At 41.6% G+C, this 26,632-nt stretch overlaps 1 protein-coding gene and 1 long non-coding RNA gene across 3 annotated transcripts in view; one reads left to right on the forward strand and one right to left on the reverse strand.

Moving 5' to 3' along the window:
• The window catches only part of side-VI (sidestep VI), a 75,192-nt gene extending 60,735 nt beyond the window's left edge, over positions 1–14,457 (forward strand). Inside the window, exons 13-17 of the mRNA XM_017246725.3 lie at positions 4,627–4,789; positions 8,718–8,939; positions 10,016–10,315; positions 11,066–11,223; positions 11,742–14,457. Of these exons, the coding sequence (XP_017102214.2) occupies positions 4,627–4,789; positions 8,718–8,939; positions 10,016–10,315; positions 11,066–11,223; positions 11,742–12,563 (1,665 nt within the window). The 3' untranslated portion in view covers positions 12,564–14,457. The remainder of the gene's footprint in view (positions 1–4,626; positions 4,790–8,717; positions 8,940–10,015; positions 10,316–11,065; positions 11,224–11,741) is intronic.
• Positions 5–25,975, reverse strand: LOC138926778 (uncharacterized). 2 transcript variants are annotated; one of them, XR_011443426.1, is made up of 3 exons: positions 25,690–25,975; positions 25,471–25,616; positions 5–104 (listed from the first exon to the last, which is right to left on the reverse strand). It is a non-coding gene; the product is annotated as an uncharacterized lncRNA (long non-coding RNA). The 2 variants fall into 2 exon arrangements; XR_011443427.1 differs by lacking the exon at positions 5–104 and adding an exon at positions 23,952–25,413.
• Positions 25,976–26,632: the final 657 nt, after the last annotated feature.

Here is a 26,632-nt window from a genome sequence, read left to right on the forward strand (position 1 = left end):
GGAGGGAAGGTATGCGGCGTGATGATACATTTTTCATTCCATATTTCGCTGCCTTAAATGTGAAATTGTTATTGACACATTTGACATTTGGTCGGGGTCGTGCACTGTAAAGAAAGTTTATTAAGAATTGAACTGTGTTAAAAATTTACAAAATAGGTATATTTCTTAGAAAATTGTTGTTACTAAGCTTTTTTTTTTTTTTATAGAAAATGTCTTTAAAATATATAGCTACAAGTATGAAGCTAAAGTTCCAGTGCACTTGTGTTACCATTGAACTCCACAGGGGTTGTCTGTTATTGAATAGCAAAAATTTTAATTAATAGGCAGGTCGGTTTCCTGTTGTTGTTTCCTCATGTTGTTGCCATTTATTTTGGCCTGTGTGCGTGTCATATTGCCGGCTAGCAACAGGAAAATCATTGGGGAGGGGAACTCCACTCGAGTTCTGTAGAGTCCTTCCATGACAGAGACAACAGCAAGCCATTTGGGGCAGTCAAGCCATTTTAATTAAAAATTCTATTAGCACTGCTTTCTAATTAAAAATCCAATAGCACCATCACCATCGCCCCTTCTGACACCACCACCACCATCATCATCATCGAAAGCAAGAACAATAAATGTCAAAGGTTACTGACAAAAAGAACACACACGAGGGTAAAAGAGAAGGGAAAAATTATTGGAAGTAAATGCTATTGACTTTAATAGTTATCTTCATTGGCCAAAATCGAGATAGAGCTAAGCACTTACCACCTTTCTATTTTTCTGACTCTCTCTTCCTGTTGGCAGCATTTTCGCATTAATGGCCTGAATAGCCAGCATCGATTGCGATGGAAGCATTTTATGCTCCTCCTCGGCAATTGGCCAAGCAAATTGGCCATCAATGACTGCTGCACGCACATCAAAGTCCGAATCCTAAGGTATTCTGTTTTTGCATTTGATGTCTCCCATATCAGTAAGTGTCGAGATCATCAACAGCTGGTGGCCCTCTAGGGACTTACAGTGCCACACAATGTTGCATATATGCGAGAAAGGCTAAAAACCTCAAGTTGCAAAATCTGTATAGATTTATTTTGTTATTTGTTTTTTTTCAGAATTTTTCAAACACCTTCTAATCGTTCTGTGCAACATTGAAGTGCATTTTTGTTACTTTGGAAGCGTAGAAAGTCCATCACCAGTGCCAGTGATTTTTGGCAAGTTTCATTTTTTCCTCAGCCAGTCGCCACCTACATTTCCGCTTGGCTGTCTGACCGCAAACGTGTTAAGTTTTTCGGACTGGGCTGCGGTTGCTTGTAAGCCAACATGGCTGCCATTATGCGATGACAACAGCAACAACTGGATGCTGTAAATGGCATTGGCAAGCGGCGGTGCTAAGGGGTGGAGTGGAAAGAGGCACTCAACACAGTTGTTCAAGTTGCATGGCACCCAGTTGGTTCGGTTGGGCTTGGTTTCGGTCTGGCTGAGTGTCGAGGCTCTAGCTCTTCGCTTCCTCTGGTTTTTCTAGCTGACCCAGTTTAAAATGTTGCGGCTTCTTCTGCAGTTTTCCGTGCTTCGCCACCCTTTTGGCCATTTTTTCTTTACATATTCCTCTCCTTTTTATTTTTTGTTTACTGGCATGAAACTAATCAAACTGGCGATGACATCCTTGGCTCACATTTCAGCGATCAAACGAACGAACGAACGAATTTAGAGGCAGTCAAACGGCATTCAAATGAGTTCCGTTTGCAAACACCCCACCAGCGCACTGATTGGACACACTCACACACACACACCCAGGCCTAAAGGACCATCACACACATACACACACTCACACATAAATCATTTAGTCCAATTGAATATGAAAAATCCCTTCCGTTCCGTTGTCATATATGCTGTTTCCGGTTTCCGCCAACCGCAGCTCAAACGTCGTTGTCGTCACATTTAGGTTGGGATTTTTCCCTTGGAACTTTCCCCCTCTGGAATTTTTTTCTTATTTTTTGTGCCTGTGCGATTCTTCTCAAAGGCAGCCAACAGCTCATTAATTTTGTTTTGTTCATGGGCATGGGTATGGGCATGGGCATTTCTCCTCATTTCTCTCCGACATTTTTTCCCTCTATTCCATTGCTATTTTCTATGTGTGAGCGTAGCAATTTTTGCCAGACTTTCATGTCAAGCAATTTCCGCTGCTGACATATAAATTTCTCAAATATTTCGCAAAAATAAAATTCGGTCTCTTGCTTTTCTGGAGCATGGCACGAGGCTCTTCTCCTTCCCTCTTTGCAGCCCTGGAGCATGAAACTCATTAAAATGTCACTTAAATGTTTAAATTTTTAATTAAAATGCATAAATAATAAAGACAGGCTTGACTCGAAATGAAATGCACAGAATGCAATGCCTAGAAGTGCCAACAATTTCCTTCCCATTATGTCCTCTTTAGAATCCTTAAGCACACTATGCTACATATACATATTTGATGGATTTTGTTTTCGTTTCTACGGCTGCTTCCCATGCAAAAATATTTACCCTATTCCAGGCGTAACACTACAAACAATATCAACAAAATAAAAGATTCATAATAAATAGTCGGGCATAAATTCCGAGGCCCAAGGGAGCCAACCTTATCAAGGATTGTCGGCCTGGGCGATGACAGTTGCAAGTTGCAAGCTGCAGCTAGAAAAAAGGAGACGGAAAATGTTTCTGTGCATCTCGCACATTGATTATTACTTAAAATAGAGTGTGAGTGTGTTTTCTATTCAGAATTTTGCTTTCTCTACGCTGGGCTCTGTGTTTATGGCCCTGGCAGCTCCATTATTATATTGCCCTAGCTCTCTGCCACTTTCCCTTTGGCCTGTTGGTGTTGATGCGCAGTGTTGGCAGCTGCCAACTTGGCGCCTTTGTGCCAACACTTCTGCCACCCACAACAGCAACAACTAAACTGGCTTTGTTATTGCAACTTGATGTACCTATTTTAATTTTCATAAATTTGTCATAAATTTGCATAAACATTGGCTTAAATTTCGGCAAACAGCTCACAGACAATGGCACATTTGCAGCATATGTTTTGGCACTTTAAAGGATAATGATTTTTAATAACTCTAGTTGGAATTGTTAACTGTATTTGAAAGTAATACAATTAATATTGTAATTCAATTAAAATCAGATTATTTCCAAAACAATTATTGAGGCAAGTTACAGGAAATAATTGAAAACAAATCCCATTGCATCAACAATTATTGTTTCTAATGTGCGTTTTATTAAGTACAAGGGTATTAGAACCATAATGCATATATTAAAACTTGCAACTTTTTCCTTTTTTGTATTAAGGTAGAAAATCAAAAGTTAAACACTGAACTGACACTAATTGAAATTTAATAATATTAAGCCCCTATGCATGGCTTAAACTAATTACATTTGGCTCAATATCTCAAAAATCGATCTGTCATGGCGCCATATAATCAATCAGGGTGCCCTGCTGCCCCAACTCTTTTTCTGGATGATTAGAGTTTCCTCTTTGCGGCAGTTCGAAAGTGACTCAAACCTTCCTCCTTCCCCATTTCCATAAATCTCGACATTTCCCCAGGGCTAATGGCAAAGTTTCCCTCCAGTGCGACTATGTGCGCTGTTTTTTTTTTTTTGTTTGTTTTTTCCGTTCTTGCCCTAATTAAAATGACAGCCACGCCCAGTTGTGACTCGAAAAGATAGCAAAAGTAAAGAGAGGAGGTTGAAACGCGTGCCGACTGATAAATAAGCTGCAATTTGCGTTGACATTTTCCTGTGCACCCGAAAGTGATTTCAATTTTTAATGAGTTCAGGCCGCCTGAAGTTGATTAAGTGCGTTGATTCTGGTTCGCAGTCAACGGAAAAGGACAAAGGTAAACCCGGCCCAGACAGACACACACAGAGACACAGAGAAACAGGATATGTTGAGGATTCGGAGCCAACTTCCACCGTCAAAGCGAATCAATTGTTGTGACTGTGTGTGAGAATGTTTTACGGCTGATGATGTTTCCTGTATCGCTAGTTCGGTGGGTGTGTGCACTTGACCGTAAACGAAGGATTTCATTAGCACAACATTTGACAAAATGCAAACAAATAAACAAGAGGGACAAACAATGGCAACGACCGCAGGCGGCCACTTAGCACTATGCTACAATGGGATAGACAGGCATTAAGGCCATGTTAACATAGCTTTCATCCTCGCCCACAATTCGCATATGCATATCTATATATGTACATATATATATTATGTATGTGGGGGTACATGAATATATGCTGGCCAAGAGGGGAAATCACAAAATGCTTCATTTGTTTTTACTGCCAGCCATTTTTCCTTTCCGCCTTTCTTCGGCCTTCCTGCAGTGACATGACATGAAATTATATTAATGAAAAACTTATTGACAGCTGTGATCAATCAGGACAAACTCTGACAACACACAATGCCCCGTATCCATATTGATTTAATGAATTAAGTTCACATTGATGTTGTGTGCGGCTGCTCGAATGTCATTTAAATGCAAGGCCAAGAGATGAGTTCAAGTATATGTACTCAAGAAATACATATACATTTTTAAATAATTTAATAGCATATCGACAATCCTTTTCATACTTTATTAGACATAAATAAAAACTCTCTGTTCTCTGAACTATTTGCAGGAAATGGACTTTGGCACCATCATGTGCTGGGCCGACAACAATGTGGGTCAGCAAAAGGAGCCGTGTGTGTTCCATTTGATAGCCGCTGGCAAACCGGAAGCACCCACCAATTGTACGGTGGTCAATCAAACGTCCGACTCGCTGGAGGTTTATTGCATTGAAGGTGAGTTATATGGCAGCCCACAAATACATACATATACATCAAATTGCCAGCCAATTTGTTGCCCTTTTCACTCGGTCTTCCCTTTTGGATTTTTTTATATTTTTTTTACTTCTATAATTGCTGATGAGCCAATCAATGGCCGAAAAAGGCATTGGCAAAGACGAGGGATAGCAGAGGTGCAGACCGAAAGAAGAGACGGCCGGAGTGGCCATGTCCTGAGACTTCCTTTGCAGCATGAACATGAATTGTCGGTTACTATAGTGTGTTGTAGTGCTACGAATATGTGTTGAGTTTCCTGCAACGCTTTTCAGACTCATTTAAAATACATGAGCAACTTAAGTGCACTTTGGCAGCCATCTACGAGAATGTCTATCCACTCATACAGTCGCAGATATACATATCTGGGTTCCTGTATTCCCGAATACACATAAAGCACAGCCAACTTCCTTTCGTGCTGCAGACACAAATAATAAAAATGCAATGAAAGCATAAAACTGGAAAGGAAACCCATCGCAGAATGTAGAAATAATGTTGCTAAAATTTCAATTCTAGCTTAAAATTTGTAGTAATAAATAAAATAAAAGCATCAAGTGATGAACTGCCAGCTGAACCAAACTGAAGTTAGCTGAGAGACTGAAGGGTAGCACGGCAGAAAGTTAAGCTCGAATTTGTACATACAAAATGTTTTGGCTTGTTATGCAAGTTGCTGCCAGTTTACAGTTCGCAGTTCCCAGTTTCACTTGCTCAAGAAGGAAAGCGGAAACTTTAAATACAAATTCAATTCGCATATTTTATGCACAGCGCAAAGACAGAAAAATGCCAGCAAAGCGCAAAATAAGCAGCACAAATTGCAGCCCAAAGTTCAAAGTTCGCTGCGATAGAGTTGCATATTAGCGCAGACAGAGAAATGTCCTCGCAAATTGCAGCAGCTCAGAGCTTATGATGCATTTATGCAGCCCTTGAGTGCCAAAGCGGCACGGAAGGCGGCGACGGAAGCAGTCGGCGGCAGGGAGATGTAGAACTGGAAAGGCAACGCAAATCAAAGCGCTGCATAACGAGGCGGCTGCTGCAAGTGCAACAAAAAGCGCATAATAACTGCATACTTAATGGCGCTCTTTTCCGTTACTGTTTGTTACACGAGCTCTCCAAGCTTCCCCTGCCTTGTGTTTTTTTTTTTTGTTGGTTTTTACTGCCGCTTAAAGTTCTCAAATCTTTTCCCCCAATTCGTGGCAATCGCAATTGTTTTGCTCACTTAATGTTGTCTCAAGCACTTGCCCACGCGGCGTATGCGTAATACTTAAAATCCTTACGAATTACTGCGGAATATGCCACTTTAAATACTTGATGAACTTGAAAGCATTTTGAAAATTCACTTAACATTTTTCCGTAAACATATTTTAATATTAATTTTCATACTTGAATACTTATTAAATTCCTCAAAATGATAAGATAATTAAAAAATTAATTTAAAATAAAATACAAATTCCATATTATTACTTCAAACCTCAGTATTTTTTTCAGTAATCCCTGATATCCTTTTACATTGCGAATACTTGATGACCAAACTTTAGATATCATTACGTATGCACTAAATTGACGGCTTTAAGCTGATGCCCCTGCATCCGACCGCCCCGCTCAGCCATTGTTCGCCTTATTACCGCATTACGGCCACATCCAACCCCCGACCGCCCCTTCGGCTGCTAATTTAGTGGCTGCACATTATTATCATAGTCATCAGCATCATTAAAACTTTAACGAAAGTTGTTTAAGCACAACACAAGAGCAGCGGAGGAGCGCAGTAACTGTAGCTGTAGCAGTAGCCGGATCAGGGCAGTGCGCACAATGCGATACTTTTTATATTGCACTCCACATTAAGGGAAACGACCACCTCCCACCTCCCACCTACCAACTCCCATCGCCCACCACCCTCGCCCTCGGTCGTTTGTTTTTATAATAACTCAACTTTAGCTGCGGTCGACTTAAATAAGCCAGCACGCAACTTGGCCAACTCAACTCGACGTGGCCGTCGCCGCAGCTCAGCTCAAAACTGAACTCCTCGGTACCGAACTGAAAGCTGAACCAAACTCAACCCGATGCCTCCAGACGGGAATTGAATTCAATGTGCTCTGGTGAAGACAACTCCACGTCTTTGGGGCGAAACTCGTGTTGCGTCTTTTGCTGCTGCTGCTACTGGTGATTTTTCTTATATTTTTTTTTGAGCTGGGAAAACAAAAACAAAACAAACTGGCAGGGCAACAGCAACTAACCAAACTCATCAAGCGTCGGTTTAATATAATAAAATTTCAGTTTATAACATTTTGCTTCGCTGCTTACGATGCGGCTGCACTGAAAATGATTTGAGATAGCTTCATGACTTTTAAATACATAGGGAAATAAATATTTTTTAAAGCAGCGAAGTAGACAATTTCTAAATACGTTCATCATGTGGTAGTCAAAATACAGTACAAGTTCAGTAATTTATTTCTGTAAGTGTACTTCCATGCCATTTCTGCTTTATTATTTCTTTTTCACTGGCCCGTTGCCCATTGTTGCTGTAGCTAAGTAAATAAAATTAACCCATTACAATGAAGTTTTTTTTTTTTTGCCCTGACAACGGAGCTGCGGCAAATTTCATTAGCTAAACGTTTTAAAGTGCGCACAAAATGGCCGCCAAGGATGGAGGGAAGCCAGGGGGAGATATGTATCCCTTGAAAGGGAACAGAAAATAAGAACGGAATAAACCTTCCAGCCCACAGACCTACCGACCCCACAAAACCCACCAGCCCACCGAACAATGACGCTTTGAAGCAAAGGCCAAGCACATTCTCATTACTCTATTTCCGAGCCCTTTTCTTTGTGTAGGCGAGTCCGGGTGCCTGAAAAAAGCGGCCAACAACAACTAAAATTCATAGCAACATATAAAACATTTTCCACAACAATTTCTCCTTGGGGCCCGGGGCGTGTGCCCGGCTGAAGTAGTTGCTCAGAACCGGCCCCGAACCTTTTCAGTGACCGCCGCCTTTATTACAAAATATTTTAACATTTTTCGCAAGTGTTTTAAGTCGGCTTTTGTGTCTACAATGAAGTGCCATTTGAGCTGCCAAAGCTAAGCAAAAGCGTCCTCCGAAGAAGAGCAAGAGCATTAGCTGCTTATTTTGGCCAGTGCCCCAGAAACCATCCTTTCGGAGGACCGAGGACTCGAGTGGGTTTGGCCAGTTCTTTTGTGGTGTTATTAAATGGCATTTAAAATGTAACTCTAGATTACTGTTAATACATTTCTCGGCCGCAGTCGGCAAAGAGTTGAGCAGCACTTGAAGTTCGAGGGAGCTTGGGTCAAAGCTGAACCTGAGCTCTGACCTTTAGTTAGAAGCTTCAGAGTTTCCTAAATGCTTTATGGTTTGGGAAAATTGAGGTTTATTAAATAATACAAAGAGTTTTCCATCTCACCTTGCTGTGTCCGATATGTATCTAAATTTAAGCCTTAAAGCTCTATAAAGTTTTCAGTAAAATATATTTTAATCTGTTCGAAAATAAATAAATACATCAAATTATATTCCCTTTTTAGGATGAAATATGGTATTGATTTTCATATTCGTTTATTTGTTTATATTCGAATTTTAAAGCTTAAAACTTTTTGGCCAACAACAAAGCAGCTTTGTGTAATGTAATTCCTTTTATCTGTTGAAAGAGCACTCGAGAAATGCCGTAACAAAATTCCTGGCTAAGCATTTGAAGTCATAAATAAATCTTTACCTTTGACAAATCCCCTCCAATCCCTACGCAAAGTTTAACCAATACCGTAGTCAGTCGATTGCCAACTACTTAATATTAATAAGCTGGCCACCCCACACAAATCCCTGCCAATATGCTAAGTAAGCCGCAGTTCGTGCCAAGTTATGCAACCAGAGTCTTGTTCCCTCATTCGCAGGCTTTGATGGCGGAATGCGTCAATGGTTCCTCATGGAAATCTATGATCAGCATAGTGGCCAGCTCCAGGCCAACATCAGTGCCAAGTTTGCGGCCTTGAGCGTCACTGGCTTGGATGCGGGCCGCTTATTCCGCATCTACGTCTACGCCGTAAATGGACGTGGTCGCAGCGATGCTATAGCTCTCGATGGATATACCCTCAAGGCGGCTGAGAAGCAGACGGGTAAGTGAACATTTTCTCCTCAAAAATTATGAATTATGAATTTTAAATGCATTTGGGAGGATACTTTGCACTCAGAAAAATAAAAAATTAAAGACTTCCAAAGATAATTTGGATGATGTTTATGAACATCATTAAAAAATGTTGTTAAAAGTTCTCTTAAGAAATGTTTCAAGAATATGAAAGAAGCCTACATATATTCCTGCCAAAAAATATATTTTTTCAGTGAATGCTTGCTTTTTATGAATTTTTTATGCTAATACTTGGGATTTTTCTCTAACCTCCAGCGGACGAAAGCGAATTGCACAACTTTGCATTCGGCTCTGCGCAAGCACCTCTGTATCAGTTTCACGCCAAAGATTGTTCTGCGTTTTATGATTATTATGCCACCTCGCAATTTAATTACGCTAAACTGCTCAATGAATTGTAAATTCTGCGACACAGGACTTTTGCCTTTAGTTTGGGACGGAGAGCGTAAAATTTTATGCAGGCTTCGCCACAAAGTAGCGCAAAAAATCTGAAATGATTAGCATTAATGAATTGGGGTTGGTGGGAAACGGCCGGAAACGGTCCACCATAAAAACTAGAGGGTATGGGGTCTAAACGAAAAAGGAAATTGTAATGCTAATTAGCCAAAGCAAGAGCTGACAAGAGTTTTATTTTCATTTTCGTATATTTTCTTTTGTTGGCTCCGCTCCGGAAGTCCGAGACTGGGAAAGAGGATCTAAGAGGACAGTCACATTTTGTGTAAACAACTTGAGCCGACATTTCAATTTTTCATAAAGTCAGGCGGAGCAATGGGAGCGGAGAAAAGTGCAAAGCAAACAACGAACTGAGAGCTTCCGAGGGTCAGAGGTGGAAAGATGGCAATCGGAAAAGAAAATTGTCTTGACTAGGGTAAAGTGTAGAAGCTCTGACCAAAGGTTAAGTCTGATTCGGATCAGCATTCCCGGAGCGCAATTTGGAAATTGTCTGACTTAAGGAATGTACAAAAATTATGTAAAATTGAAATCTGTACAACTTTTTAAAAGAATCGCCAATAATTCTGCAGTAATTCATTAATTCTATTTTCTTTTCAGTTGCTTTGACCTCGTATAAGGGCAGCGCCCAGAGCCCGGACAACTTTGAGCTGACTCCGATCCTGTCGATTGGCATCTTTGTGGGCATCCTGGTGGCCATCGTCTGCATTGGGATTGGCACCATTGCCGCGTTAAAGCTGCGTTCGCATAAACACCAGCAGCAGGCAAAATTCGCACATCCGAATGCGAAATTCTCACGTCCGGGCAATTTGCAAATTAAGGACAAAATCTCATTGCCATTGAGTCACTCCGAGGAGATGTACGACGAGAAGAATCCCGACGTTGTGCCCTACAATGAGGGTAAGTGCCACAGCCGTGTCCCCTTGTTTTCTACGTATCCTTTTGGAATCCCCTCAAGATAAATGGTGTCTGCCTTGGCTTCTGTTTGCAATTTATGGACGTTGGGCTTGGGGCAGGCCCTTTTATGCAAATGCATTTGACAGGCCGTCCGGCTCATGCAGGCAAAACAAACAGGACAACTTGGAGTCCTGAAGAGCTAGCTGCATTTTTGTTCCGGTGCTGAAATATTTAAATGACAGCTAATTGCTGTCAGGTCCACGATGGTTAGCTTGTTTGCTCGTGTGTCTGCAGTCGAGGGCCTTAAAGACAAGTCCTGTCCGCCGTCTTTTTAAGGCGTAATGTTTAGGGAAAATTGGAAGCAGAAGCAATTTTACTCACTGCACGTGCTTGGTTGATTAATGGCAATCAAGAAATCAAGCGCCAGCCAAAAGCAGAAGGAGCAGAAGCAGAAGCATCAGTAGCAGCACAACAATTTAATCAATTTTCCAAACGTAAAGCAATTTCATGGCCAGGGTAAGAAAAAAACAGCGTAGGAAAAAAGCAAAGTCAAAGAAGCTAGAGGAGGGAAGAAAATTGAGCGGCAGGAAGAAAACTTGCTACCGAAAATCACCAAAAGATTTGAGGGCGTCGGCCAGGCCGAAAACTTTTGCCTTGCTACTTAACAACAACAAGCTGAAACTTTTTGAACTAACTAAGCGTTCTCTCTTCTCTTTTAATCCCCCCACGCCCACTCTTCGAATTTCCGCCCAGTTGATGGTGAATATAAACAAAAATCAGCAACACAAACGCCATCGGGACATCTTTCGACAACCAGCGAGGTGGAAATCAGCTGCAAGCCGGGCTCAACATCCGGCACCGGAATCGTCCCGGCCAACTCGGCGGACAGTGGCACCTATCAGAGCAGCAAGGTGAGTCGCAGAGCCAAACTGTCGTCAAAACTTTGGCCACCGAAAAGTTTTAATTACAGTCGAACTACTCTATGACGAACTCCCCACCGCCCAGCCGTACGTCCGCTGTGTCCCTGTGGCGAGAACATTGCCATGACAAATGCTTTGATTTGATGTCGCAAATTTCTTGGGAAAATCTTAATGCTCTTGAAAACAATTTGTACAAGCTTAGAAAAATGAACTTGTGATTATAGCCTAGCTAAAAACAGTTTGTAAAGATTTTTTTCCCAATCCCTTTGGGAAAGGATTCTTTCCACGAAATTCCACTATAGTGGCTTTTGAACTCTTTCCTAAGAAATAACAGATTGAAATATGTGGGTGTTTTAATTAAGTTTATAAATGTTTTCTGTATTTTTCTCAGAAATAACTCATTTTATTCTAGCAAGAGGATTAGGGCAGTTAAAGTTTCATTAAATCTCTGAGGCGAACTTAATTACCATCCGTGAATTCCTTTAACTGGTCTCCCACTTTTTTCGCAGGACGATGAACTGCACTATGCGGAACTGTCGCTGGGAAGCAGTACCTCAAAGAAGGCGCAGTTAGGGGGCGGGGTCCAGCAGCAGCAGCAACAGCAGCAGAAGCAGCAGCATCCTCTTCAGCAGCAACAGCCGGGACAACCGGTGCAGCATCCTCACCCCATGATGGGAGGGACTCTGCCACACGGGTCCAGTATGCGCAAGCTGCTGCCCAACATCCCGGCGACGGCGACACTGCAGCGCCACAAGCCGAATGCGGGCGGACTGCAGCATCCGCACCAGCACGCTCCACCGCCCACGTACGATTACGATTACTTTGAGGAGCCGACGATATATGCGCAGATCGATGCGTACAAGACGATGCAGGTGGACACAGGTGCCGGGGTTCCAGCCGGCATATCCTCGCCCGGCTCGCACGGCACTCCCTCGACCGTTTCCCCCGGAACGGTTCAGATGTACACCTTGCCCCCCCACCCTGGTGGCTACCACACCCTGCCGCACAACCACCACGCCCAGCAGCAGCAGGCGGGTCCGCAGAACTCCGCTTCGATGATGCAAATGATGCAACAGCAGCAGTTGCACCACCATGCATCCCCCATGCCGCCCTCCTACCAGCAACACCAGCAGCAGCAACAGCAGCAGCAAATGGGGCATGGCCAAATGCTCGTCTCGAGTAACAGCAGCGGTCTGGCGTCCACCACAGCCGCGGTGGCAAGTCCCAGTAGCTCCCTTTCAGGACTCTCGGGAGTGGGAAAGTCCTATTCCCGCGAAATAGTAACCGTGCGCACCCCGCTCATGTACTCGCAGCAAGAGAGCTGCGTTTAAGCAACAAGCACCCAGCAGCACATTTCTCCAATCGGAGCCCCCACGACCCGCACCCCTACAACCCCAAAACCCCACAAAACCCCCTAAAACTAGTCACGTAAGTCTTGAGCTCTTTGTGGTTGGTGTCTAGGCTAAGTGTTGCCAAATCGAATTGAATTAATCTACTGCATTGAAGTGAATTGATTGAAATTGAAGTCGAAGCTCGTTGTGGAACTGAAATAAAGATTAAATATTAATTTCTCTTTTTTTATGAAACGTAGCTTTTAAACACTTTGTTCCTTTTTGTTCGCAATCCACTTAGAAAAGATAGATTGTGCTTTTAATTTAAACAATTGGTCAGAGGCGTTAATAATAATGTGGCAGTTTCTGACCATAAATTCAACAGATACAAACAAAGCCTATATTCATAAATCAAAATCGATTAACGAAAGCAGCCAAACAGAGATACAGATTTTAAATTTATTTATTGGATTTTAGTTCGAATCGAGAGGAGCTTAGAAGTACCAATACGAAATAGTATTTCGAGGTTACTTTTAAAAGGACGATGAAGAATGTTCCTTCCTTATAGTATAGTATTTTTCAACGATTCCTTCACAAAAAATAAGATTAATACGAATCGACTTTCCAAGGGGATTTTGTAAATGTTTGTAAATGTCAACTGGCAGAGGCGGAGACAACAATTTGTAGGAAATAGGCTCAAAAACGTATAAATCTAGCATATAATTATGAGAAGTACATGTATATCCTCGATATAATAGACTCAAAGCTCACTCTCACTCAACTAAAGATAGGCGAGCAATGCGATGGCGCAACTTCTTGGCAAATATATTGAAAATAAATTACATTATTCAAATCTACGGTAAACAATATAAATAAAACGAACACTCACCCTTCGACACACACGAGCAAATTAGCTGCAATTAGCTTAGCATAAATGAATACTAAGTGTTAATGTGTAAATAGCAAAATCATAATTCAAATTTATTTTACAAAACCCAAAAGCAAATCAAACAAAAGTCCTGCGTACTGCAATATGAAAAGCAAACTCAAATGAATGTAAATTAGTTGCACATTCAATGCAGAAAACTCTAAAAGACTATAAATAACAAAAACAAACCCAACACATAGCAAACGTTGGTGTGCAAACTTGAACAAAAAACAAAACAAATCTAAAAAAAAGAAAAATTTAAGAAAATTGTTGTTTGTAAATTGCATTTATATATGAATTTCTATTTTTTCTCTTTAATGTATAAATCAATGTTTCAACTGTGAAAAACTAATTATAAATAAATCGAATAGACGCACCTTGTAAATTATTGTTACATTTTAATATTTGTGTTTGGGGACACATTGACAAAACAATAGTGACACCCTTTGACAAAATGTAAAAAATATGTTGGACATCTGTACTAGGCACGAGAAACGGCCTAAACAATTTCCATTTCCAGCTAGTTAAGAATAAAAGAATGAATATCGAAATCGAAAATATTGAAAAAGTAAATGAAAATGTGAAAAATAAATAAGTGATTTATCTTACATCAAATAGAATGCAGTACTACATATACATGTACTATATATACATATATATGTCTGTCGGGACATTCGAGTATATTTCTGCATGTATGTAAGTGTTCCAACCCAATATGAATCTGAACTAAGTGTAGCTAATGTAACATTTAAGCAACGCCATAAAAAATAACTGTAAAATATATTGACGATTTAGTTTAAAGCAAGACATATACTCCATAAATGAATTATAAATGTATGTTACGATTAAGCACTCAAAAAGATATGGAAAATGTCCCTACCCTATCCCAATGAATACAAGGAATACAATAAAAAACAAGAACAAACTGAACAGCAACAACTGGAAGAACTCAACCAAATAAATCCATATAAATTTCAATGAAAAAGAAACGGCATTTCATTTTTCTGGCATTTTCTCGTGCTGCTCATAATTCTTTTTCAGTGTAAAAGCAAAGATATCCGTACAAGCCCCCAAAAATTCACAATGCAATGTTGCTTGTGTCTTCTTGCAGCAAAGGCCCCAAGGCCAAAGGCAAGGCAAGTAGCCTTTTCAAATTGTGCACTCAAATGGACACAGCGAGGACAAGCAACAACACGGCGTATGAGTAATTTCTGTATGTGTGTGTTTGTCTGTAAGCATAGCACAACGTCCCTTATATTTGGCTTTCCTCATTTTCCCTTGACGATTTCTTTTTTTTTGGCAAACGTTTGCATGTGCAGCGAACCGTAGATCTAAAAGAAATAGGACGACATCAGGAGACATCACATGGATTTGTGGCTTGGCAATGGCAACGGTCATGTTTGACAAGCTCCCAGACTCCTTACTGACTTCGTTCTGGCCCTGCACTTTTCTACTTCCTTCAAAGTACTTTGCGATACTTTGTTTCGCTCGGTCCAAAATTAAAAAGCACAGACACACACATTTGTGCCTCTAGTCCCGGGAATTGCGAAAAAGGACAAGGAGACAAAATAGAGATTTCAAGGCGGACAACAAATGAAGCTGCAGCCCAAATTTAACGAGCCCTTACAGAGTTACACGTAAAAAAATGCGTCGTACATCTCTATAAAAATGCTTTCCAAACCAGCTTTATGTTCGATCCGTTTAGAGGGACTACTTATATAAAAATTTTAAAAATATATAGTTTCTATTCTTTAAGATAATTATTTTGAAAAGTGTGGAATGTGACAAAGTTAGAGTCGGGCAGTGCCTCGTATGTCACTTTGTAGTCTGACATCCAATAGAGATCCCTTCCGGAGTAATTTATGTGCCGCCTTTTATCGGACAGAACATGACGTTCTTTCTTGGCGTCCCAGGCAGTTTTGCCAAAATTAAAAGAAAAATTGAAAAGTACGCTCAATTAAACTCAGTTTTAAAGCATTTTTTATTGAAAGTTATAAAAAAGACAAGGCAATGCTAACGTGAAAAAACTTAAATTGAAATTCAATATTTATTGTATATGAATTTTTTTTAAAACACATTTGTACACGCCATCGATCCATTCTCAACGGATATGGCAGGGACTTCAATCATGCTCCCCAGGGGGACTGGCTGGTGCTTGAAAACCCCTTCAACTGGTTCCTCTTCTGCGCTTTTGTACCCATAATCCATTGTTATCTGCTGGCCATTTGTTATGCGCAAACCAAGCACCGAACACCGTTCAGCCCGGCAACCAGGTCAGTTTATCCTGGCCAAAGAGATCCTGCAGGGAGGACGGATATTTGTTGGACAACCATTCATCAGAATCGGGGCGCATAATGCAGGCATATTTATAACCTTTGACGGAGCATCCACAAAGCAAGCGAAACGCAGTCAGGCAATCCTTAATCGCTCTCACAGGCCCGCACTCCCAAGCACTGTTTATAATTATTGCACTTGGGAACCAAATGGGACTTGGCACATGTGAGCTGCATCTGAGCATTACGACGGCAGGCAAAACAATCTCATTACCATTACTTTTTAGATGCTTCAAACTTTCAATCAATTTCCCTGGCAATATCCGTCGAAAAACTTGACAGAGCTTGGGGAGCTCGAGGAGTCTCAAGCACTCGTCGCTCCTCCTAGATATTGGAGCCATTGTTGTAGCCTCTTTATACTCTCTGTTTTCTGGGGTATTGGGTATTTAGAATTTGGTAACAAACTTAGAGTTTTTGTAAAACTAATTGTCGTAAATATAAAAGCATGCCAAGAAATATTAATAATACTATCTACTTATTATACTGTCCTCATCATAATAACTATTTCTGCAACCACAATAAGGTATATAGGTAGTCGTATCTTTGGATCAACATTCCTCGGTCCTGTTGCTGTGCTGATGGCGCTTTGCGATGGCAGCGTCGCCCAAGTTGACAGCATTGTTTTGCGCCATGACGCAGCTGATGCTACAGGAATTGCTTGCTTTGAAGTAAACAAGCAATTTTGCAAAAGAAAGCAACCCGCTCCGCCAGTTCTTCGCCCTGCATCGTCTTGCTTCCCCAATCCTGAATCCTGCATCTTCCATCCCCCAAAACGTACTCGCATGCATAACTTGGAGCTTGCTCAGCCTCTTTGCTGTCAGCTGTCAATGCACTCGACGCGTCTGGTCCCCGGTCCTCATTTCCCAGCCTTTCTCCCCAACCCCAATTGTGCAACCCCTGCTTCTCCTCGCAGCATGCTGCATTTTTTATGCTGCGCTGCACTTTGACTTGCCGGGGCTTTGTTTGCTCGTTCGATACTTGTAGACCGTCTTATCAGGGGCGAGTGTTATTTTTTGCATCTCCGCTCCTCCCGATGACGACTCTGTCAGCAACATTATCGTGAACGGCGAAGTTTCGGCCTTCTCCCAGATTTGGTATTAAAATGTCTTTGAAGTCTTTGGCTTGTCGTTGTCTAGCTGCGGCATAATTAACAAATATTTCACATGTGTGTTTGGTTGCAGGACGAGGAACAGAAGCCACTGTACAGTACTGGACGAAAATCCAGCAGCTCACATGACAAATGTTTGCCAATAAATTACAGTTACGCCTGCAATAAATATTCAAATAGCTGGGTCCAGTCTAGAGAAATGCCAGGCAACCCCAAAAATGGTCACAGCAGCACAACTGCTAACTAATGATCTATTAGCCAAGGACTTGTATCCTGTTTGCAATCCCCTCCTCGCCAATGAGTGTGTGGTTGGGTGTGTGTTTCTCATATCCGGTGCTCGTCTTATTAGTTCCCAAAAGCGACCACGTTTGACTTTTATTACACTCACTGTGTCAGTCGTTGCAAAAGTAGTTTTCTGACACAGAAAACATTTATCTTGCTTTGCCCGGTTTTCGGGTATCCACCGGATGTTGACTAACTTACAAATGAGCTGGGTATTCAATTTGTCTAAACTGATGCAAATATGATTGAACACATTTGTTAGCGTCCAAATGGGAAAAGAATCTCCCGGCGGATGGAAGCCAATTTTAGAAAAGGGGAAGACGAAAGTTCAGATACAGATTTGCTTATTATTTGAAAAGGAGTAAATTTCATTTTTGCAGCAAAGTTGTTTTTGAAAATGTTGGAGCCTGTATATATTTTAATAAAAAAATTTAAAATATTGTACTTTTTTAATCAATTCTTGAGGCTTCTTTTGAGTTTAATCAGTTTGAAACATTTCAGTTTCAATATTTAAACTTATAATTCTATATTGCAACTAGAAAAAGCAATCAGACATAACAAACTCAGCTTTCACCAAACTTCCACTTTTAAGTGAATCAATTGTGTTTCCCTCATCATCAAAATCTTTCAAAGCGCAATTGGCAGCAGCACTAGCTTACCACCTTTGCCAAACTTTGCAAGCCCGAAAACTTAAACTGCCATCTGGATGCCATTTATCGCAGAGCCAGGGAAAAGTGTCTAATGCGCGTTTTGGCGACACTTTTTATACGGACAATGGCAATAGGAATAGGAAGCGGCGACCAGAGCGAAACAAAACTGCAAACCCAACTAAAAACTCGGCGGCAGCCCAAAAGTATTTCCCAAAAAGAGTTTTGGCTTGCAGTCGAAGCTGAAACAAAAGTTTATGAGCGCAAAACATTTTATTGCGCTCCTAAGAAGCTGCACAGCACATTTCGTATACGCCACGTTGTGCGAAATGGAGTAGGACACCGAAGCAGGGAGCAGGCGAGCCAGCCAGCTACTCCCAAGGCCCAAGTAAAATATGAAATATATTTCAACTTTTGCACACACCGAAATATGTGCGGCATTGCTGGTTTCGGGGGGGCGGTAATAAAGCGGTGTGGTGGTGGTGGCGGGGCAGCTGCAAATATGCGGCCAAGTCGCTGCCTGGAACAAACCTTAAGCATCTGGGGCATGCTACAAACGAGAAGAAAGAATGCCAGGAGAACAAAAAGAAAAAAAATAACAGAAAAAAAACTAAAATAACACAAAAACACCCACGGAGAGAACTCCACTTCGCCCAGCTAACAAAATATGCCATGACACAAATACGGCATGACCCACCGAGGTGGAAACGCTTGCAATGCCAGTGGAATCCGAAATCCAAGTCCGAGACCAAGACCAGGTAAAAGCATGCGGGGTGGCGATTGCATTTCAAGGCCGTTCCGGCCAAATGGAAAATTATTTGCTCCCTGTCATTATTTTTCCTTAGCTCAGCTTTGGCTTACCCTGAGTGCGTTTCGTGCCGATGTCAGCCAACCTGTTCAAGGTCTTGGCTTGTTCTATTATTTATTTTAACAAAACGAGTTTTCTCTATTTTTGATAATTTTTAAACATTTTTAAACAATTGTTTAGGAATTGAGGATGAGTTTTACGAGTACTCTGCCTATTTACTAGATTCATATAAGATTCTTTAAAAGAATCAAATTCGAATATATAATAATAATACGATTATGTCCAAGCGTATGACCGCTTTATAAATGACATTATTCTGCACTTTGAGTTTTGGCTTCACTTCGAAAAGTATTATCTCAATAAACCATCAGGAACATAACCCACGCTCATTTTAACAACTGAATGGTAAATCATGTTTAACATTTATGAGCTGTCGCGCCTACTTTGTAGTGTATCAAATGAGTAATAAGAGAAGGCCGTGGGAATGGAAACAGTGCGTATGTGTGATATTGTTTGCCCTTGCACCGGGCCAAAATGCACTTTTGGCCGCAGGACGCGCTGTTTTGCGCAATGTTTAATTAATTATCAATTAATGTGTTACAAACCGCAGAGGCATTAATTTCATACGCCGCGCTGCACATCCGCAATAAACCGTACAGACGATTGGATTGGAATGGATTGGATTGGGCCAGAAGCCCATCATCATCATCATCACCGATGGCAGACCACCGCAGAGCTGGCAAGCTTGTAAAGCTGTCATAGCTTTGATTATTATCGATTTCTTATTAAGCTTAACTGGCTCCGCTTGTGTGCCTGGATGTGTGTTTTTGTGTGAGCCTGTGCGTGCGACCTGCGTGTACATAATATTATCGGGTCTGTATGCGAGCTGCACTTAGACCATCAGCAAATAGGCAAATTGGTGGGTAAGCGCATAAATATTTGGGTCAGGCAGTTGCTCCGGTGGCCCAAAGCAAATATTGCCGGCCATCTAGGCACATTAGCGGAACAAACAATGGGGTTAATTCCTGAGTTATCTGGCCAGACGGTTATGTTTTGGCTAAGGCTAGGTAAATGCTCGCAAAACATTAGCATAAGAGGCACTTTATAAGGCTGTGTAATCGGAAGTAAACATTAATCTAAAGCCACAACCCAAATGGTTATTCGAAGTGTTAATTAAATGGCACATTACAGCTTTACTTTAAGAGCAGATTTTTAAGACTTTAAAGCTTGAACTAAGTTTTTTTATTCTCTTATTACGTGTACGCCTAGTGTGCGACCTATCTCAACAATTGGTTCCACCCAGCGGATGCCTATCTCCTTCAAAGTCAAAGACCCAACTCCATTTACTGGATCTTGATATTTATGAATGGCCCAAAAGTCCTGGACCGAGCTCCCAGCTTGCTTCCGATTGACTGCCCCGGCACTTTCATCCAAGCCGCTCCTGATGCTCGTCGTTTTGGCCCAGTTGTTGTTTTCACTCAAAGTCAACTCATTTTTTCTCATCTAATGCACGCTGGGGATCAATTTGCCATGTAAACAATTTATTGACTGTTTTGTTTAGTGCGCTTTTGGGATACGTTCGCTCGTTCAAGTTTCGCTTCTGCGCAAGCTGGCTAAGTAAAGAGAAAGTTGGAAAGCCCAAGAACGGACAGCACAACAATGTGCCCTCAGTTTTCTTCTGTTGGCTGCTGTTTCGCTTTGGGCCGCTACGAGTTTTAAAGCGTGAAAATTCATTAGCAAATTTCCAGCAAAGGCGTGTTAATTAAGGTGCTGTGTGAATCCGGCTCAGCCTGACCACAGCCAAAGCCTCCAATTAATTTTAATTACAGTTTGGCAGCTAGGCAGCAAAAATAAGAAAGGAGATACGGGTGGGGTGGGAACCAGCGAGGGATAAGCGACTAAGATGCAGAAAACAGCAACAAACTGTTTGTGTTTTCACACCTTTTGCGCAGCAAATGCGCTGAGGAGCAGCACTGAGAGACATCAGCGCCTGACCGCCCGCAACTTTGTAAGCAGTTACAGCTTTCCTTCAATTTTCCATGGAGTTCTTTAACCCACCATTCGGAGGGTATGCTCTTGTTTCTGGAATTTATAGTACAAATATCGATCAACAAATACAAATTAAAAAACTTCACTAGCAAAAAGATTATAACCTTCAATTATATTAACTATCTATTAAGTAGTTAAAAAGTATAGGAATAGGTATCCTTAGGTCTTTATTATTAGGTCTCAGTATCCCATATTATTTTTCTTCGGGTTTTCCTACCTTGTTATAGATTTTTTTTCTTTGCGGCTTTCTTGTTACTTTGCCTAGTGGCCAACCATTCTATTTTTCTTCAGCTAAGATTTCTTTCTACATTTGCCTACACTAATTATGACCCCAGGCGAATAGGTCGGCGAATAGCCTGCTCCGACCGAACGACACTGCATGTAATTAGTGGTTAAATTGCCGCCCAGAGGTCAGCTAAGCCGCGACATCTCAGTGGTGGGACGGTTGGGTGGTGCAAGTTAGTAGCCCTGAGCGGCAAGGTGTCACGCTCATTATGAGGTGGTGTACATTCGCAAAGGGCCAGCTCAAAGTGCTTCGACACGAGGCCACAGTCGGCAATGGCAGTGTCAAATACAGCCAATCTTTCCCCAACGCGAATTAGTTTTCCCCTTTCATGGTAGTTTTACAGGGAGCTCGGATCAATAGTGTTTCCAATGATGATGCAATGAGATCATGTGCAATTATCTGCCGGATTATGTACTCAGAAAACGACGGGACAAACAAATGGAACAGATTGCGGACAAAACAAAGAGACTAGAAGAGAAATAAAATCAGCATCATAAGGCATTTTAATTCATAAGCTGACATTTGTCTCGCTGGGCAACGCTGACTGCCTCACTGGCTGTCTGACTGGCTGACTGAAAATGGAAAAGATATTTCATGCTCATTTACATGAAATTTTCATTATGCGCCGCACGCTGAACGCAAAACGCAAAACGCAGAGCGCTGTACGCTGAAGCTGTGGAACTTTTGCAATGCCAGACGGATTTGGCCAGAAACCGGAGGGAAGGGACGGAAAGACAGAAAGCCAGCAGCAAAATCACGTTCGTTTATCATCGCCGGCGACATCGTCCCGACTATGATGTTGATGCTGATGTTGATGAGCATACAGACAGCCAAGGACATGAAAAAGGAACGGGCAGGAATGGGAATGCCACCAGTAATAGGGAGCTGGAACGGGAACGAGTACGAGGAACAGGAATGGGAAGCGGGATTGGTCGGATGATGATGCCAAGGAGCGGACGACAAAGCGTGTGACAGCATTTTGCATACGCTGATGAATCCATCATCTTTACTCAACGTCACATCATCAAATCCACAGCGCTTAGTTATACTTTGTGAACGACGGCAGCAGACGCGGCATCAGGCGACTGCACTTCTGCATCCTGTATCCTGGATTCTGCATCCTGCATACTGAATTGGTTGCCGTGAATCCAACGGATCTTCAGTAACTCTCTGCCCTGCAGTAGTCCCAGCTTCCTTTTTTCCCCACCAGCACAATCCATGTATGCAAATATATGCGGGCAGGAAGCACGACACATCAAACACTTATCGTCAGACAGTAATGCATTCGCATTGGCTGCCCGCTGTTATCACCTTTGCACCTTTCATTTCAGGACACTGAGAACGTTGCAAGTTGCAACAAAGCGATTATTGTCAGGTGACCAAAACATGTATATTTTACTTCTAGCTATGTCACCATACCCAATTATCCTTTTAATCAATCTAATAAAGATTTTATTGTTTGATTTTGATACGATTTTTTTACAGTGTACTTTGCCCAGTGATTTGAAGGCTTTGTTGTTTCCTAGACGCATATGTAATGGCCTTTTTTCAAGTGCAATCCTCTAATTGTTTAACGCAAAGATCCTATTCTCAGTCTGTGTTGACAAAGTGGCCTCCATGCCGAGCCCCTTCCCCCCTGAATTCGGGGCCCACGCCCCCGGTCGCAGTGCACGTACACTGGCTGGCACTTAAGGGGATTTGTTTAATTGAAACGAATGCAGGGCCAAAAGCAAGGGCGGCAAGCAAAACAAAGAGCGCCAACCGAAATGAAACGAAACGCAAGAAAGACGTTGGCTAAATGAAAAGCGAAAGACAAACTGCTGGTGGGGCAGCTGGAGAAACTGGGGTTTGAGTTAAGATGTGACAGCAGCTTAGTCTTACAAATAAACAAAAATGCACTTGGCTTTTGAGTGGGCGGTACGGGGCGGAATTGTTACGAATGCTACAATTGCTGTCCAATGCCAGAAGCTATCACTTTAGCTATGTTGATGTGTCGGCCAATGGGACGGGTGGTCTGAGCAGCTGTAACAATAAGTGGCCATTTGGCTAATTAGAAAATGCTCCAGTCATCAGCTGCCATCCAAGGTCAACTGGCGGAGGCTGATCTCTTTCTAAGAATAGCAAACAGTTGGGCTTTTAGCTGCTCCACCGAAATGGTAGAAGCAAATGGTCTTGCAAAAGGTCATAGAGTAGGCACAGCTTAAGCTCTGTCATGATTTTATTAAGTTTGAAGAAGGTCATTAACAAGAGCTGTTTACACCCTGTTATGCATAAAGTTTCTATATCTTTTAAGGTTAAAAATATTTTAAAATGTAAGTTTCTTCTGGAACAATGGATCCTTTTTTAAATGAGAAGGTCTTTAACTGGCTCTATTTACATCTTAAAACGCTTTCCAAGGCGTCTCAGTCAACGCAAATTAAAATGTCAATGAAACCATCAACATGAACAGCCGGACTGTTGCCGACTGGAGGATATCAGCATTCAAAAGAGACAACAGGCTACAGAAAAAGGGCCGAGACAAGCGACAATCGTAAACAGTCCACTAGATTACTGAAAATTGGAATCGAAGCTGTGAGAAAAGACAGAAGTGGAAGGAAGGAATCAAGCACACGGCCAGTTTAGTCTCTTGGACTCAAAGTTGCAGAACAACGCAGAGGCCTGACAAAGGAAATGGCCTTTAATTAAATTACGGCCAGTCAAAAGCCACTTTGAGCCTTTTTTACATACGCTTCCTATTGCATCTGCCACTTTCAGAGTTTCTATCATTTCTTCGTTTCGATCTCATTGGATTCTTGTTCCTTTCGGTAGAAAGGTAGCTAGTACAATAGTAGAGCTTTAAAGAGATATTTTAAACATAAAAGTTTAAATTTAAAGTAAAAATCAAAGTAATTTTATTAGGAAAATTATTTTAATATTCCCCAGAATGTGACCCAAATACATAGTTGAAAATAGTCATTATTCAAGGGTATTCCAAACTTCCATGATTCTTGCTTTTAATTTTTTGGAGGCCTTTCGTTTACTCAGGTTGACTTTTCATTACTTTTTGCTCGTCAGCCTGTTTGTTGCTCCAGCCTGGTCCTGATGCCTTTTTTCTGTTTTTATTTTAACTTGGCCAACGTTGCCTTTTATGACAAACAAAACTTTTTCCTGCCGAGCTTGACGTATGCAGCCTTCAAGAAAAGTGCCAAGACGAAGTGAAAATGCTTCCTGCCCCAAAAAGGGAAAGTCAAACGGCATAAATAAACACGGGCCGGAGTGTAGGAAGCTTTTCCTCAAATGGAAAGTGTCGCTTGGCCGGAGCCAATTAAACTTGCAATGCTAATTAATAACCTGCAGTCGTGTGCAAGTCAAAACAAAAAAAAATAAAATATAAAATGGCTGTCTACTTTGGCGACAGGCAGCATTCATACATTTGCATATTTTTATTTTTGGTTTTGGCTGGCCATTTTAGGGGAACATTTCTTTGCGCTTGTGCATATAATTAAAATATTTTTTCACAGCAATTAAACAGAGCATAAATACAAAGCAGAGAAACTTTTTCGGAAAGATGGAAAGCTTCAGGGAATGATGCAGACGGAAAACCGCTTACCTCTTGAAGTAGACGTAGAAGTAAAAGTAAAAGCAAAACGATTAAATAGCTTTCAATTTAATTGAGGCAATTCTCTGGCGCTGCCTCTCTTTCTTAGGGTCTTAATTGCCCCAAAAACTTTGAGGCCGATTCGCCGTGTTGCAACAATAAGAACAGAAGTTGGGGGCGCTAATTGCTCAAGTTTGGCACATGCGAGCAATCCGTATCTGTAATGTACGATGGCTCGAGCAAGTTATTTTTATGACGTCCGCCTTTGATGTGGTCATAAAAATGTCGAACACCCCGCATACGAGTGTAAAATTGCACCCGGCCTGCAGCGCCATCATACACCACAGGGCGTATGATTAACATAAAGCCAAGCACAGACAGCGCCAACCAGCAGCCGGTTCAAAAAGTAAAGCTGATTGCAGAATTAAAATGGGATTAAGGCAGCAGGCAGCATTGTAGACGGGCCTTATTCCATATATCGTATATAACTGATCCGAGGCCAGAACAACGTCTGATTTTCCGCGTATCCGACAGAGAGAAAAACCGATACGTTGATCAAAAGCATTGCAATCGAAGTGCACATGGCCGCATGGGCAAAAGGCTGCCAAATGGACATTAACCACATGCACAACTCATTGAATTTTTCTCCATATTGGCTAAGTACTTAACGGTTTGGCTCCTCCTCTTTCTGACTCAACCGTTGTCGTCCTTAATTTCATCCAACGTGTTCAATTACCTATGCTTTTATATCGATATTATTGAATTGGCTTACGATTATGGGATACCCTTAACTGAAGGTTTTGGTATTATACCCAAAAATGCTTCTGTTTTTCTGTTTTGGTATAACAAAATACAAATTTCAGTGATATCTTTGAAAAAAGAGTATTACCCTTTTCGCAGCGTTCCTTTTGAAAATTTTCAATTGGCGCTCATTGCTTTTTGCAATGTCTGGTGGCTAATTTCCCTGTTCCTCCAGCCTTAAAGGTAAAGGCTCCATTTAAAGTTAAGCAAATGGGAGGATGAGATGTGAAATGCCTGCGGTCACAGAAGAGGCAGGAAAATTTAAATAAAGCAAAGGCGGATGGAAAAAAGCGGCAAACACACTCACAGGAACTCGCATAAAAGGCACATAAATCGAAATCTGTCACAAAGAACATGCGCAGCCAATAAATTTCCTTATCTCAATAGCAGCGACAAGTGGCAAGGAGCTGGAGCAGGCGGTACAGTGAATCCTCGGATGGCTCGAAGGCGTGTCCGATGCACGGCATGCGAACATGTTGCATATGCAATGCGGACACTACTTTCGTCCTGCCTTTGTGTGCGTGAGTGTCCCTGTGACCCACCGTTCACCGACCTCCATCCCAAGCACTGAGGCTTGTGCTTTTGCCTTTCATCTGCTGCGATATTTGTTTGCTCGTGTTGTTGCCGCCTGTCACATTGCAGCGCAAATTGAAATTATTGCGGCCGCCACCGCCGCCTCCGAAACATTCTGATTAATATTTATTTTTATACACATTTAATTTTTTCCTTTTCGCGGTGGCTGATTTTCCAAAGCCTTCAGGGCTAATGTGTTAAGATACCGACATTATCAAATAGAATGCAGCTCTTTTTAATGAAATTTAAAATAAAGGTTGTACCGTATAGTTACTCAACATTTTAAAACTTTTTAATTCAACTGTATTATATATTAGGTATTTAACTAAAAATAACAAATGTTGGTATCATAAATCAAACAAAAACCTTGCATAAAAACACTTGAGATCCATCCAATTATGCCAAATAACCCAACTCTCTGTTTCCAACAAACTAACAAATTAAACTAGCCGCCAGACACCGGGGCAGAGATGAACAACTCTTTGGGATGGGGGCTTATTAAGTATACAGTTTTAAATCCATAAATCACACATATAATTATGCAAATTACAAAAATATGGGCAGCCCAAGCTGCAGAACCATGCCAAAAAATACAGTAGCCCCCGTACCAACCCAAACTAAGCCATCATCCGCTTGCTCAGACAAAAATAGAAACCGAAAACTGGAAACGAAACCAA

Source organism: Drosophila bipectinata, chromosome 3R (genome assembly GCF_030179905.1).
Source record: "Drosophila bipectinata strain 14024-0381.07 chromosome 3R, DbipHiC1v2, whole genome shotgun sequence".
NCBI classification, from domain to species: Eukaryota; Metazoa; Arthropoda; class Insecta; order Diptera; family Drosophilidae; genus Drosophila; species Drosophila bipectinata.